Source organism: Dromiciops gliroides, chromosome 1 (assembly GCF_019393635.1).
Source record: "Dromiciops gliroides isolate mDroGli1 chromosome 1, mDroGli1.pri, whole genome shotgun sequence".
NCBI lineage: Eukaryota > Metazoa > Chordata > Mammalia > Microbiotheria > Microbiotheriidae > Dromiciops > Dromiciops gliroides.
In genome coordinates this window covers 58,226,650-58,241,583 of record NC_057861.1, presented here as the reverse complement: position 1 = coordinate 58,241,583, position 14,934 = coordinate 58,226,650, and the positions used below count along the sequence as shown (strand labels likewise).

The 14,934-nt window shown below is 43.3% G+C and overlaps 1 protein-coding gene across 1 annotated transcript in view; it reads right to left on the bottom strand.

Moving 5' to 3' along the window:
- Positions 1 to 14,934, bottom strand: part of CPAMD8 (C3 and PZP like alpha-2-macroglobulin domain containing 8) — a 169,017-nt gene that overhangs the window by 140,626 nt on the left and 13,457 nt on the right. Inside the window, exons 4-9 of the mRNA XM_043975621.1 lie at positions 9,750 to 9,915; positions 8,540 to 8,592; positions 7,062 to 7,079; positions 6,309 to 6,363; positions 1,398 to 1,511; positions 123 to 207 (exon numbers count right to left, since the gene is read on the bottom strand). Coding sequence (XP_043831556.1) covers positions 123 to 207; positions 1,398 to 1,511; positions 6,309 to 6,363; positions 7,062 to 7,079; positions 8,540 to 8,592; positions 9,750 to 9,915 — 491 coding nt within the window. The remainder of the gene's footprint in view (positions 1 to 122; positions 208 to 1,397; positions 1,512 to 6,308; positions 6,364 to 7,061; positions 7,080 to 8,539; positions 8,593 to 9,749; positions 9,916 to 14,934) is intronic.

Here is a 14,934-nt window from a genome sequence, read left to right as displayed (position 1 = left end):
AAACCAAGACATCGTCTTCCAAGGTCTGACCCACTTCCTAAAGGTTCAATGTCAAAATGTGGTAGCACATCTAGGAGGGATGAAAATGGCACAGCTTCCAAAAGACAAATTGTGATTCTTACCTGGCATGAACAGTCCCCTTTTCACAAGTTGCAAGATCCCTAATATACTGAGGTGGTTCAATGAGGAGCTCAAACTTGGGCAGCACTAAATGGAAAAGAATAAGAGAGGTGTGCATGCTTAGTATGTGTGAAGAACAAATACATCTTGATAGGATATCTCCATGTCATAACAACAAAGAATAGGCAGTCTATAGTGTTTTGTGGTTACAAAGTGCTTGACATACATCATCTCATTTGACCCTTACAACAATCCTCTCTTCCCGCCAGAGTTAAGGAGTACAACCATTATCACTGCCTTACATGAAGAAAGTGATGTTTAAATGGGTTAAGTGATTTGTCCAAAGCTCCATGCATGACCAGTGGCTTGTAAGGGGTAGAGTTGGGGCCCTAACTAAGTCATCTGTTCTCAAATCCAGTATTCTTTCAAGTACACCTTGGATAGCTGAGACATCAGAAGAAAGGACAAAAAAAAATCTGGGTCCAGAATCATCACTTTGATGAAAAAGCAAAAAGGTCATTTTAAGGATTCTCTGCTAAGGGCAGCTAGATGGTGCAGTGGATAGAACACTGGGTTTAGAGACAGGAAGGCTCATCTTCCTGAATTCAAATCTGGCCTCAGACACTTAACTTACCAGCTGTGTGACCCTGGGCAAGTCACTTCACCCTGTTTGCCTCAATTTCCTCATCTGTAAAATGAGCTGAAGAAGGAAATAACAAACACTCCAGTATCTTTGCCAAGAAAACCCCCAATGAAGTAATAGAGAGTCTGCCATGACTGTAAAATGACTGAACAACAACTGACACCCCAGGATCTATTTGTAGGATTAAAAGAGCCCAACATGTCCAACCTCCTGCATGACACAGGAGTCCTGTCTGCAGCCTTCCTGATATGGAGGCATAGTAATACTAGTCTCCACGAGTGCTGCATTTTGGTTATAAAGCATTTTTGTGCCCTGATCTCGTTTGGTCATTATAATGTCCCAGTGAAATAGGGAAAATCTAGACCTTCCCAGCTCAGAGATTGCAAGCTTCTCAAGCTTTGCCTGGATAGACACTTCCCAGTTGTGTCACATGCAGCTTTTTAAACGTCCTCAAAGATGGACCAGCTCCCTCATTGTACTCCAAAACCAAAGGCAGAGCCGAACTAGTTTAAATGCCTGCTTTCCCCCTAACTCAAGTGCGGGCTGGAGCTTGACTCCAGTGCCCTTTCCACCATGCCACTGCCCTGAAATAAATCCTTCAGAACAGTGAGATTATAAGTGCCATCAGACTCACCATATTTCTGAACTTCGAAGGATTTGTTGTATGTATGCCCTTGCATTTCAGCAAAAATAAACCACTCTCCAAAGACAGGTTGATCAGACAAAGGAAAACTTACATTGACAATACCTGGATAAAAAGAAAGCCATTTTTTAGACACCAATCAAACGCCTTCAATTTCTATTATGTGTGAAACACTATACTATAAGCTCTGAATTAGGGAAAGACAAGATACTGTCCCCCAGACCGGAGAGAATGAACATGAAATAGCTGGAGACTGTTTCTAAAGAGCATCGTCTCAATAAATGAAGCTCTCGGTCCCTTGGACATGTTCAAGCAGAGCCTGGATGATGACCATTTGTCAGGGTTATTGGGGAAAGGATTCGTACTCCAGATAGTGGCTGTGCTAGATGACCTGCAACATCCCTTACAACTCAGCTTCTCCTAGGAGACCTCTAGTGCTGGGGAGTACATTCCACTGACAGACAACTTGAGCTACTAGGGAGTTGATCTTTAAATCTAACTAAAGTCTGCTCCCCATAATTTCTACCTGTTGGTTCTAGTTCTGCCATCTGGGGTAAAGAAACATAAGCCTGGGGCAGCTAGGTGGTGCAGTGGATAGAAAACCGGCCCTGGAGTCAGGAGGACCTGAGTTCAAATCCGGCCTCAGACACTTAACACGTACTAGTTGTGTGACCCTGGGCAAGTCACTTAACCCCAATTGCCTCACTAAAAAAAAAAAAAAGAACTCCTGCTTTACACTTAACACTTACTAGCTATGTGACCCTGGGCAAGTCACTTAACCCCAATTGCCTCACCAAAACCAAAACAAACCAAAACAAAAACATAGGATGTCTCTTATTTCCCCCTCAAAGTCTTCTCTTCTTCAAGTTAAACGGGGGTTGCTCCTTCAAATGATCATATAGCATTGTTTCCTCTGCTTCTCCAACCATCCTAGCTGCTCTAATCTAGACAGGCTTCAACTTATTAGGTTCCTTTCTAAAATGTGAGACCCCAGATTGAATACTTCAATGTGCCTTGTTCTAGACGTCAGACCTCTGTCCATGCAGCCTGAGATGGAAATAAGGAAGCCCTGAGTCTGTTTGATGGCAAACATTCTGGCAAGAAGGAAGGTCTGAGGGAACAATAAGATGAGGCTGATGGAAAGAGAAGGAACTATTTGAGTCATTCCTAAGTAGTCTGGAATCCTTGTCCTGGTTTTACAAGACTCTAGGGTTTCTCTCCCTTCTTCTTAAGGGATGTCATAAAATGCTCAGAATGGAATTAAGTTCACTCCTTTACTTTTTTTCACATGATTCTTTTAAGGAAGAAGATTTATGATGTAGGAAATGTCATAAGGCAAATAGTGTCAAAGATTCATTCATATTTTATTGATATATGTGTACATATAAAGATAGATAAACATATAGTAAATACAGTGTAATTGGAGAGGATGCTAGCAAACTGGAGGTCAGGAGTGGTCTTCTGAATGTAAGAAATGGCACTAAGGATATAAGAGGTAGAGGTGAGAAGAGAGTGCCCTCCTGGCATAGCAGACAGACTCTGTTGGGATATGGAGAGGAGAGGTGGAATATCTTCTATGGGAAATAGCAAGTGGGTCACTTAGGCTAGAATTTAAAGCATGTGATGGATAATGATATGAAAACAGTCCTGCAAATTATGCTGGAAGGATTATTTCAAAAAACCTGGAAAGACTTATATGAACTAGTACATAGTGAAGCGAACAGAACCAGGAGGATGTTGTACACAGTCACAACAATATTGTTTGATGAAAAACTGTGAATGACTTAGCTATTCTCAGCAATACAATGATCCAAGACAATCCCAAAGGACTAATGATGAAGCATACTATCAGCCTCCAGAGAAATAACTGATATTGCTTGAATACAGACAGAAGCATGCTATTTCTCACTTTCTTTCTTTTATTTTTTTATTCAAGCCTTCTTGTAAAAAATAACTTATATGGAAATGTTTTACATTAAAAAAGAAAATTATGCTGGAGTCAAATCATAAAGGGCTTAAATGCCAAAGAGAAGAGTTTGTATTTGAACCTAGAGGTGAAAGAAAGATGCTCAAGCCTATTAAACAGGGAACTGAGTCAAAGCTGTGCTCTAGGAATCTCAATTTGACGTGTGTAGACTGGAGAGGAGAGAGACTTCCAGTGTGGAGACCAATTAGGACACCATTGCCAGAGTCTAAGAGACATGTGCTGAGGGCTTGAACTTATGTAGTTGCCGTGTGAGCATACAGAGAAGGGAACTAACATAAGAGATGCTGTGGATGTAGACATAATGAGACTTGGCAATTGATTACATATGGGGGAGGGGGGAAGGAGAGTCAATTGACTCCAAATTTGTGAAACTGGGCTACTGGAAAAATAGTGGTGCCACTGACAGAAATAGGGAAGTTTAGAAGAGGGGAAGGTGGGGGCAGCTAGGTGGTACAGTGGATAAAGCACTGGCCCTGGATTCAGGAGGACCTGCATTCAAATCCAGTCTCAGACACTTACACTTACTAGCTGTGTGACCCTGGCAAGTCACTTAACCCTCATTGCCCAGCAAAAATTTAAAAAAAAGAGATAGAAGAGGGGAAATAATGAGTTGTTTTAAATGTGCTGATTATGATATAACTACAGGACATCCCTTTTGAAATGTCCAAGAAGCAGGCAGTGCTGTGTGTGGTTTCAACTCCACTAGACAAGATATGCCTCCCAGGTTAAGCTCTTCACCCCTAATCTCACCACCATACTGCTACCTCCCTCAGCCTCCTCTCCCTTCTGAATGGAGGGCTGAAGAGCAGAGGACCAAACTCTTTCTGATGCCTTCCTTTGGAGAAGGCAGGAATTGTGCTCTGCACCCTCCACTTTGGATTTGCTGCTTCACCTGGTTTCAGCTCCACAGAGCAAGAAGCCCCCCTTGCTGGGTACACATTGGAATCCTTCCTCCTGCTTTCCTGTCTCCCTTTGTGTGGCCTCCTCCTATTAGACTATAAGCTCCTTGAGGGCAGGTACTGTATTTTTATTAATTGTATCCTCAAAGCTTGGCACATTGCTTGGAACACAGTAGGCGCTTATATTTCTTAGATTGGATTAGTGACACAAAAATGGAGCTCAGGGGAAAGGCAAGGGCTAGATATATAGATCTGAGAGAGAGCTGCATAAGATGATAATTGAACCTGATGAAGTCACCAAGAAACACAGAACTCAGACTAACTGTATTAAGTCCAAGAACCTACAAAGTTTCCTTAGTAAAATCCATATCAATGTTAAAACAATCAGTCTAACCATCCACTCTGGAAAAAGAATGGATGAAATAAGGCCTACTTTCTCACTATGCTATGCAAGTAGATGTGGAATCTGTCAAAATTGAGGCAATCAATATGTATATCTTGAACAGGTGAAGGTGCTACAGATTGAACTAATGAGTTGAACCCAGAATTCATTAGGAGAAGATTAAGATGGATTAAGGGAAATCATAGAACAAGTTCCATGATCCTAAGTTACTTTTGCTATCAAAGTCCATTTCCTTAATAACAACAGTTTCAACTAGGTGTTGTACATCTTTAGATCATAGAACACGAAGATCTCAGAAGAATTCAAATCATAAATCACTCAAAGGACAATGTCAGAGGCATGCTAGGCATCATTGGGCTGAAATGTGTTACCAATAATGACCTACATACAAAAATGGCATAAAAGACATTAATGAGGTCATAGATGGTGGAGATAGGTGGGTGACAGCAAGAATGAGAAATGTGCCACACGTGCCACAAATGCAGTAGCTCAAAAGAAGTGTGAGATGCGCACAACTAGAGACATCTTCATCCCAAATATTCATATGGATTATTTGTACCTGACTTGTGGTAGAGCCTTCTGAGCTTGTATTGGTCTGATAAGCCAGTCAGACGCACTGTACATTTATCCCGACATTGTGATGTCATTGTGGTCCTCTTCAAGTGAGGATGACAACAAGGAGTACAAATGCCCCAGTGATTTATCAAGATAATTTAAAAAGCAAAAGGAATGCCTCCAGCAAGTTTTGGGGGGCCGGGTGTGTGTGGGGGGGAATAGAAAAAAAAAGAAATCGGGGCTGCTAGGTGATGCAGTGGATAAAGCACCAGCCCTGGATTCAGGAGTACCTGAGTTCAAATCCGGCCTCAGACACTTGACACTTACTAGCTGTGTGACCCTGGGCAAGTCACTTAACCCCCATTGCCCCACAAAAAAAAAAAAGAAAAGAAATCACACAGCAATTGTAAAAGAGTCATTAATCTGCAATGGTGAAATAAACATTCACACTGAAAAAAAAATCACAGAAGCTCCCAAGTATCAAAATAAAATTCCCCAAATGTTGGCTGCTGCCACCCTAAGAAGCCAGTGGAAGTTCTTGAGCAGGGAGGGGCATGATGGAAAGGGTGAGATAAGGCCTTGGAAAGGGCTTGCAGAGGTAAGAGAAAAATGGGACTTAAAGAATTCTAGAGCCGGGAAAGCTCTCATAGATTGTCCAGTCCATCTCTCTCACTGGAAAGACTAGGAAACCCAGGCCCAGAAAGAGAAGTGGTTTGTTCAAGGTCACACAGAGAGTTGGCATCTGACCCCAAGGGAATGAATGAACTCCTCAAAGGAGTAAGTAAAAAGAGTCCAGGACCGAGTCAAAAATGGCTAACAGGAAGGAAGGGAGCCAAAAAAGGAAACGTAAACATCAACAATAGTTCCAATAAGCACACATATTTCTGTATGGTTTTACTGTTTACAAAGAACTTTGGCTCATTTGATTCCCCAAAGAAACAACAACTCCTCCTTTTCACTTTAGAAATGAATGGGATTTGGGTGCCCAAAAGGATTGAAAGAAAAAGCAACAAAGTGAAGTAAGGAAAAAAACCAGTCGGAAGGGGCAAAGACATTACCACAACATAAGGGCTTCAGGCTGTTCCATTCGATCATCCGAGATCCCCGAGGATCCTGCAAATTTTAAGGAAACACAGACGTGGACTGTCATCATTACCCCAGCATTCCAACCAAGAGGGAGAGGACTCAGTCAGAAGATCCCAAACAACTCCACTCCTTCGGTCTCTTCTTGCTCACAATTCACCAGTAATGATTGAGGTAAAAATATCAGAAGTCAAGTTTTAAAAGGGGTGGTAAGAACTTGCATGCTCTTCTAGAAATGAGGTATGCAGGCTTCCCAGGGTTTGTTCATAGAATCATAGAGTGTCAGCCCTGGCAGGGACTCAAGAACAGAGAAGCCTCAAATTGGGAGGGAGGGGGGAACAGGGAGCTTAGAGATCATCTAATCCAATCATCTGTCATATGGAGAAATTGGGGCCCAGAGTGTGAGAATGATTTGCCCAAGTTTATAACCAGCCTGCGAATGACCAAGTTAAATCCAGAAGCTAGATCTCTTAACCCTGATCTGGGAATCTTTTCATGAGGCCCTACTGCCCCCCACACCCAAAAAAGATGGCAAGCTGAAGGAAGGCAGTGCAGTGACTGGTACTGACTGTCAAAGCCCCCCTAGAACAGGGAATTTTCAGAAACCACCAGGAAAGGAAGCAGGAACATAAGCAGAGTGTAAGAACAGGCCAGGAAGAAGAGAACAAACAGAGCCTTGTACATGGGGAGGGCAAAACAGCACCTAGTGTTTCCAGGAAGATACTCACCACTATGTAGGCTTCCAGCTAAAACAAAAACAAAGAAGGAAAGTTAAGTTCCAGGCAAGGTACTAACCCTTCATATTAATTAACATTGCTTGAAAACATGTGTTCTTTCTCTGACCTCAAATAACACTTTGTACTTCTCTAACTTATATCACAGCTATTTATCTAGGTTCTTAGACCCCACGCATGTTCTATGCTTTCTTGCATCTGGGCTTTTGCTTAGGCCTTTCCTTAGGCCAGCAAGGCCCTCCTTTCTCCATTGTTGCTTTCTAAAAATCCTGCTCATCCTTCAAAATCCATCCAAAGGCCCCCTATGTATGGAGTGTTTCTGATTCCCAGATTGGAGTAATCTCTTCATTCTCTGATCTAACAGTACTACATGCCTCCTTTGTGGACTGACTTCATTTACAATCAGCTACATATGAAGATACAGATGGATAAAACAACATAAACACATATCCATCCATCCATACATGTATATATACATACACATCATATACATGTATGTGAATATAGATGGACATATATGAGCTATACACATACATGTACGTGTCTGTATATGGGCATGTCTGTGATATACACATGTGTGTACATAGACACATGTGAAACATATACAAATATGTGTATACCATTATATTGATATGTGTGATGTAGACACATATGGATATATAGACACATATATAGATATGTAGACATATATGTGGATACATAAGCAATATATACACAAATATATGTATATGGATATATGTCCATAGATATGTAGATATAAATCCATATGTGTGGATGTATGTATATGTGTATATAAATATATATATATATATGCATGCAAGAACAAGATCTTATTCATTGATGCATTTCTACTAGCACCTAGTAGGCTCATCCATACAGTAGGTGCTTCATAAACATAGTAGACACTTGATCAATGCTTTCTCCTCTCTCTCTCTCTCTCTCTCTCTCTCTCTCTCTCTCTCTCTCTCTCTCTCTCTCTCTCTCTCTCTCTCTCCTTATCCCTAATTCTCCACCATGGGCAGCTAGGTGGTAGAGTGAGCAGAGTGCCAGGCCTGGTGTCAGAAGACTCATCTTCCTGAGTTCAAATCTGGCCTCATACACTTACTAGCTGTGTGACCCTAGGTAAATCACTTCACCCTGTATGCCTCAGTTTCCTTATCTGTAAAATAAGCTGGAAAAGGAAATGGCAAACCACTACAGTATCTTTGCCAAGAAAACCCCAAATGGGGTCAGGAAGAGTTGGGCATGACTGAATAAATAATCGAAACTATGAGTTAAGCACTATGCTAAGGTCTGAGTATACAAAGACAAAAATGAAACAGTGTCTACCCTCAAGTAGCTTACGTTCTTTAGGCAAAAACCACATAGGAGCTTCACATAACCTGTGGCTTAACTAGTTGGACCTATCAAAGTTTCTGGTATTAGATATACTCTCTTCAATGAAAACTAAGTAAGAAACTTAGTCTCCTTACCTTCTCATTGACAGGTCTCAGTTCTGGAGAGACCATGAATAAATTTATGAGCACTAAAATAAAGAAGAAAAGTATTGGTTAGGTGAGGTCCATTTTCTTTGACCTGTAACATGGTGGATATGACAGTGAACTCAAACACTTATATTCCCAGAGCATGGAATAATCATAGAATCTTAGCTTAAAGGGATCTTGGTCAGTCAGTCAATGAATATTTATTAAGTGCCTGCTATGTTTCAGGCTCTGGGCTAAGTGCTGGGGATACAAAGAGAGGCAAAAGCCAATTCCTGCCCTCAAGGAGCTCACAGAATAACGGGGGAGATGACACATAAATACCTGCACACAAACAAGATTTATACCAGATTTACTGAAGGTTGTTTCAGAAGGAAGGCACTAAGATTAAGGAGCACTGAGATGGGCTTCTTATAGAAGGCAGGACTTTAGCTAAGCCTTGAAGGAAGCCAGAGGATCTAGGAGACAGAGATGAGAAAGGATCAAGTTCCAAGCATGGTGGGACAGCCAGGGAAAACTCTTGGATTCTAAAAATGGAAAGTTCTATTTGAGAGACAGGGGATCTCAGAAGGTTTCTAGACCAGTCTATGTCTGAGCAGGAATATTCTCATCAACATCCCTGACAAGCATTCACCTAGACTCTGGCTGAACACCTCCCTGGATGCCATGGAGACATGGAAACCCAAGTAACCCAGAGAAAATGGGTAGGTGCAAATGAACATATTTTACACCTGAAGCCTAGTCCTTAGCACAGGCACATGGCTCCTGGCCAAAATTCCCCGGAAAGATTCCCTAGGTACCAGACCTTGGGGTCCACTGGTTGACTTGGAACTAGCACATTAACTTCCTGGTTTCTAGCTGGCATCCAAGTTCCAACGTGGTTTCTGACACCTGCCTCGGGACGCTGCCAATACTCTGACTTCCCCTGTTGACATTCCCCTTGGGAATGATCAGTGTCACCTGCACTAACATTGTGGACCTTTGGTATAGCCCCAGAGGATCTGGCATTCGCTACATCCAAAGATGCATTATGGGAAAGATCTGATTGTTAGGAAGTCGTCTCTGACATTGACCTGAAATCTGGTACCTTGTCACTTTGACCCAAGAGCCTATTTGTCCCCTCTGGGTGGGGGAGGGGGGGAACGGATTCAGACTGATACCTCTTCCAGATGACAACAGTGACCAGCTAGGGTTACTCTACCTCTCTGCTTTGGTTTGTACAAAGGCTTGTCTGTCTGGATAAACAAAGATGATCCTTTGCTGTCAATTGTCACCGTGGTGTAGTTGTGAAAGATGTAGCCGTCTTCCGTCAGGTGGCGATTCCCCCAAACCTTCAAGTGAGCTTGGCCACGAAGACCTGAAGGCACCTGGGGGAAAGAACATAATAGAGAGAAGAGAAGAAGAGGCCAAAGTACTGGTCTCCTACCTTTCTAAAACTCTCAACAGAGGCTTTTGGTTGAGAGAATTTTACACCGGCACCATGGAGTAAGGTGCCAGTATTATGCAGAACACTGAAGTGGCAGGAATCTGATATGATTCTTAGAGTCACAGAATGTTAGAATTGAAAGGAGTGCAGGATTGAACACAGACTATAAGAGCTGGAATAGACAGGATTTCATCAAATCTTAGACCTAGGGCAGCTGGGTGTCTCGGTGGATAGAGCACCAGGCCTGGAGTCAGGAAGACTCATCTTCCTGAGTTCAAATCCAGCCTCAGATACTTCCTAGCTGTGTGACCCAAGGCAAGTCACTTAACCCTTTTACCTCAGTTTCCTCATCTGTCAAATGAGCTGGAGAAGGAAATGGCAAACCACTCCAGTATCTCTGCCAAGAAAACCCCAAATGGGGTCACAGAGAGTCAGACAGGACTGAAAAAACTGAACTGAACTGATTTGGTCAGATCCCCTCATTTTATAGATGAGGAAACTTGAGACCTTGCCTCCCCAAAAAGGGAGTGACTTGCCTAAGGTCACACAGACTCTTAGCATTAAAGCTGACCCATTAGCACCCCCCTCTCCTGGCTCCCAGCTGTGTATTATTGCCAGTGCACCATGCTGCCTAAGGATAACACTGCAGGCCTGATTCCTAGCCCCTGAAGGAAACAGTGAACAGCAGCATGATCTACACTAACTCCTTGGAACAAAATCAAACCGCCTCTGTCCAACCTGTATTTAATTTTGAGAATGCATGTGCATTGGGAAGAGCTGACACACAGCAGCATGGTTCTGGCCCCCTGTGAAGGTGAGCTCTGAGCACAGGGTCCAGGCCACAGTAAGTGCTCAGGCAATGTTGATTGAATTTGTCGTTCATTTTTTTTTTTTTCAGAAAGAAGACGGTGGTTGAGGCTGAACACTAGACCTCCCCACCCTGCCAACCTAAGGCTCTGTTCCTGCCCTGACAGGATGGCTCCCTGCTGTCTCCCACCTGCCTGGAGTATTTCCTTATGGAGCTAAGCTGTTTTCTGTTATTTTAAAATGAAAGTGTTTTCAGTAATCATCTATGCTTATTTGCAATTACAGGGATGGTCCCAGTGCTCAGACTTTCTACACACAGGAAGCCCAAGACCCAGAATTAATTTCTCAGGATTCCTTCTGCTCGCTCTAGCAGGCATATCTAGCTACCCACTAAGGAGAATTCCCAAACGCCAAGAAAGTTACTTCTTTGAGGAATTTATTCTCCATTACAATACAATGCAAAACTTGGCTACTTCTGCAACAATCATTTTAAAACAGATTTGCAGTTGTTCAGTCATTCCAGACTCTCTGTGGCCCCATTTGGGGGAAGTATTCTTGGCAAGGATACTAGAGTGGTTTGCCACTTCCTTCTCCAGCTCATTTGACAGATAAGGAAACTGAGGCAAAGAGGGTTAAGTGACTTGCCCAGGGTCACACAGCTAGTAAGTCTGAGGCCACTGGCACTCTATCCACTGAACCATCTGGTTTCCCCTTTTAAAACAGAACTATCAGGCATTTTCTCCAGACCATTATAGAGTCAGAGGTTGTTAAAAGTAGAAGGGAGGGGGCAGCTAGGTGGCGCAGTGGATAAAGCGCTGGTCCTGGATTCAGGAGTTCCTGAGTTCAAATCCAGCCTCAGACACTTGACACTTACTAGCTGTGTGACCCTGGGCAAGTCATTTAACCCTCATTGCCCTGCAAAAAAAAAAAAGTAGAAGGGAGGGCTTATGGGTCACCTCGTCCAACACCCCTCATTTTGCCAAGGAGAATCCAAGGAACTTGCTTGTGATCACATGACTACTCAGAAGAACAAGACTTGGCCTCCCAATGCCTTGCCTGGTGTTTCTTCTCCAGAACCACACAGAAGTGTTGCTTTAAAAATCAAGTTCTACTCTTTAATCACAGAATCTCAGAACTGGCTATGACCTTGGATGCCCAGCCACCAGCTGCAGGATAAGGGAGCATGGCCAGGACTTTGGCTCCACACAAGCATGTGGTCTCAGCCCTAGACTTTACATAAGAAAAATTGTTGGTGCAAATGCCCTAGGCCTACTAGCCCTTTGGTGCTGCCTGACCTGCTCCACGATGACCGCTAGCCGCTCCACTTGCTGCTTTGAAAAAGCATCCTGACTTGTTTCACAGCTCCTGCCTGGACCTCCCAATTTGTTTCCCTGGTGAAGTTTCTGACCTGTCCTCGACATGGTATCTGGGTTGCCTTTTTAGATCAAAACTTGGACCATATACTTCCCCGCCCCTCCCCCCCCTCAGAACTGTTCTCTTTCTAGGCTTGGTATCTGCTTCTATCCCAGAAGGGACCAGGACCCTGTGCCTGAGGTCATGGGGTCATAAGATTTGGAGCTGGAAGGAACCTTGGGTAACACCTGATTCACCTGCTTCATCTTGCAGGTGAGTAAATGCAGGCTCAGAAAATAAAAAGGCATTTCCCACAAATATACATGTTTTAAAATCTGAGATCGGAACTTGGAATCTCTGATTGCAAATTCAGCTGTCTCTATCCCACCACATGTCCAATCCTTATCTGAAGGATGAATCCCTTCTACATTTTCCCACTCATTCCTTCGTCTATATATACAGCAGAGGTATGACAGTAGGAATATTAGGCAGATACAAAAATAGTCACACAATCAGAGTTGGAAGGGACCTTACAGATCACCTAGTCCAATATTTCCCAGTGGCCCAGCTGGCGTCATCCCGACCTAAGCTTCTCAGCCTACTGGAGGTCTGTATAAATCTGATCTGTACCCCTTGGAAGTCTGCCACACCAGAGTCTGTATGGGAACCCAGAAGACAGAGCCCAGGGCTGCGAGGTACCTCAGAGCTTTGGATCGTTGCTACAGAGCTGGAAGGTACCAATCCCTGGGGTCATGGACACTAACCTCCTCATTTTCTACAGTAGGCCTAGATAAGGGAAGTGACTTGGTCATGGTCACCAAAAAGGGAATGTCAAAGTTGGGATTTCAATCCAGAGCCTCTGACTCCAGGACAGTTGTCTTTCCATTGTACCAGCCTATGTCCTATGAGTGTAGGTGGGAGAATCCCAGCTGAGTCTACCCTAGGGTGAAGTGGGAGGCAGGACAAATACAGAAATAATCTTACCTGACCCAAGGACATATTTAACCAACTAAAGAGGGTGGGAATAATTACTGGACCGGTAATTCCATTTGTATAGGGAACTTCCAACAAAGAAACTCCTTTTACCAATGGCCATCATCACTCTCTGCAATTTACAAACCAAGAGAATTCCCTAGAGGGCTTGGAAGTTGGATGACTGACTCTTACAGAAAGCCAGTCGGCATTACTTGGGACTTCAACTCAGGTTCCTATCTTCCTGATAAAGACGTGGCTCTCTATCCTCTAGGACATGTTTCCTCTCAATAGTTTCCTCAATTCAAAGTCAACTTTCCAGCCACTTAACCCTCATTGCCCTGCCAAAAAAAAAAAAAACCCAAACAAAACAAAACAAAACAAAGTCAAATTTCCTCTAACCTGGCCCCACTAACCCAGAAGTGAACACACTCTTGTGAGTTTTCCCTAATACCTACTTTATGCCCCTTATCGTATTCTGCCTTAAATCATAGTTATCTGTGTCCATGTCTCATCTTTCCCAAATAACTACAAACTCCCTGGGGGTAGGAATCATATAAGATTCTTATTCATCTTTATGTCCCCAATATCACCCAGCAAAGAGCCCTATACACACCAGGCATCATAATAATAAATTGTTGAGTGATAAAGCTATTGTCATAGAAATATAAGAATTGCAGATGAGGAAGCTAAGGTATAGAGATGTTAAGTGACTTGCCCAAGGCTACATGGTATTGAGTGGCAAAGTCAGGATTCAAAACCAGGTCCTCTGCTGCCAAATGCAATGTTCTTCTCACTTTATGCCACAGCGTCATAGTTCACTCATTCAACTCAGGAAAACTCTCCTGCAGGAGGATATATGGAGAAAATCCTGCCACTTGTCTCCCGATGTGTGCACTATAATCACACACCAGGAAAACTGCTCAAATCATCGGCAAGGTCCTAGTTTCTAGGCGGAGTAGGAAAGCATGTGGTGTTGACTGAAGACCTTGGAGAGGGAATAAGACTTCATTGAGGGACAGGATTTTAACACTAAAAAAATTAAAACCAACAGACGTTAGATAGAGAAATGACAAATCAACATCTCCAGCATCATCCGAACCTAAGGAGAAATGGTGGGAAGTTGCAAGATAGACCAGTCCTCCTGAAATGAGCAAGCCTATGGAAAGAAAACCAAAGTTAGGGGGCATTCTGAGTGAGGGGTGGTAGATAGAACAAGAGAGCTCTGGACCTGGTACCAAGCCCAGGATTCCAGCTGCCACTCTGCTACTAACTCACTGTATGAGCAAGGACGAATCTCTCTTGCCTTCCTATAGAATGGGAATAGGAATTGTGATGATCACGAGATAATGTCCACGAAAGCCCTTCATAACCATAAAGCACCTGGCCCCCACTAGACTAAGTCCTAGCAGAGCAAAGACTATCTTCTTTTATCTTTATGTCTTTCCTAGCCCTCAGTGGAAGGTCTTGCACATAGTAAGCATTTCAGAACAATTTAGATGGATGGTAGGAGAAGCAAACAGCCAAACTGACTGCCCTGTGAAGAGTGGATGATGGCAGTTCCTAAATCAAGGTGGTTCAGGTCTGAGGAGGATGGTGACTAATTTACTGTGCTAGCCAGTCCCCTCAGCCCTATTAGGCTCTCGTGAGTGATGATCTGCCAGGATTCCAGATGCATGTCACAGTTTAATAGCTATGAGATGGAGACCCACCCTCTAGCTCCTGTTGGGGATAAGGGCCCCAAAGCAAGCCCTGCCCAGAATGAGATCTAGTATGTTTCCTGGGAAAAGTTAGCTGAACTTAATAGCAGAGAAAAAGGCATCCTATA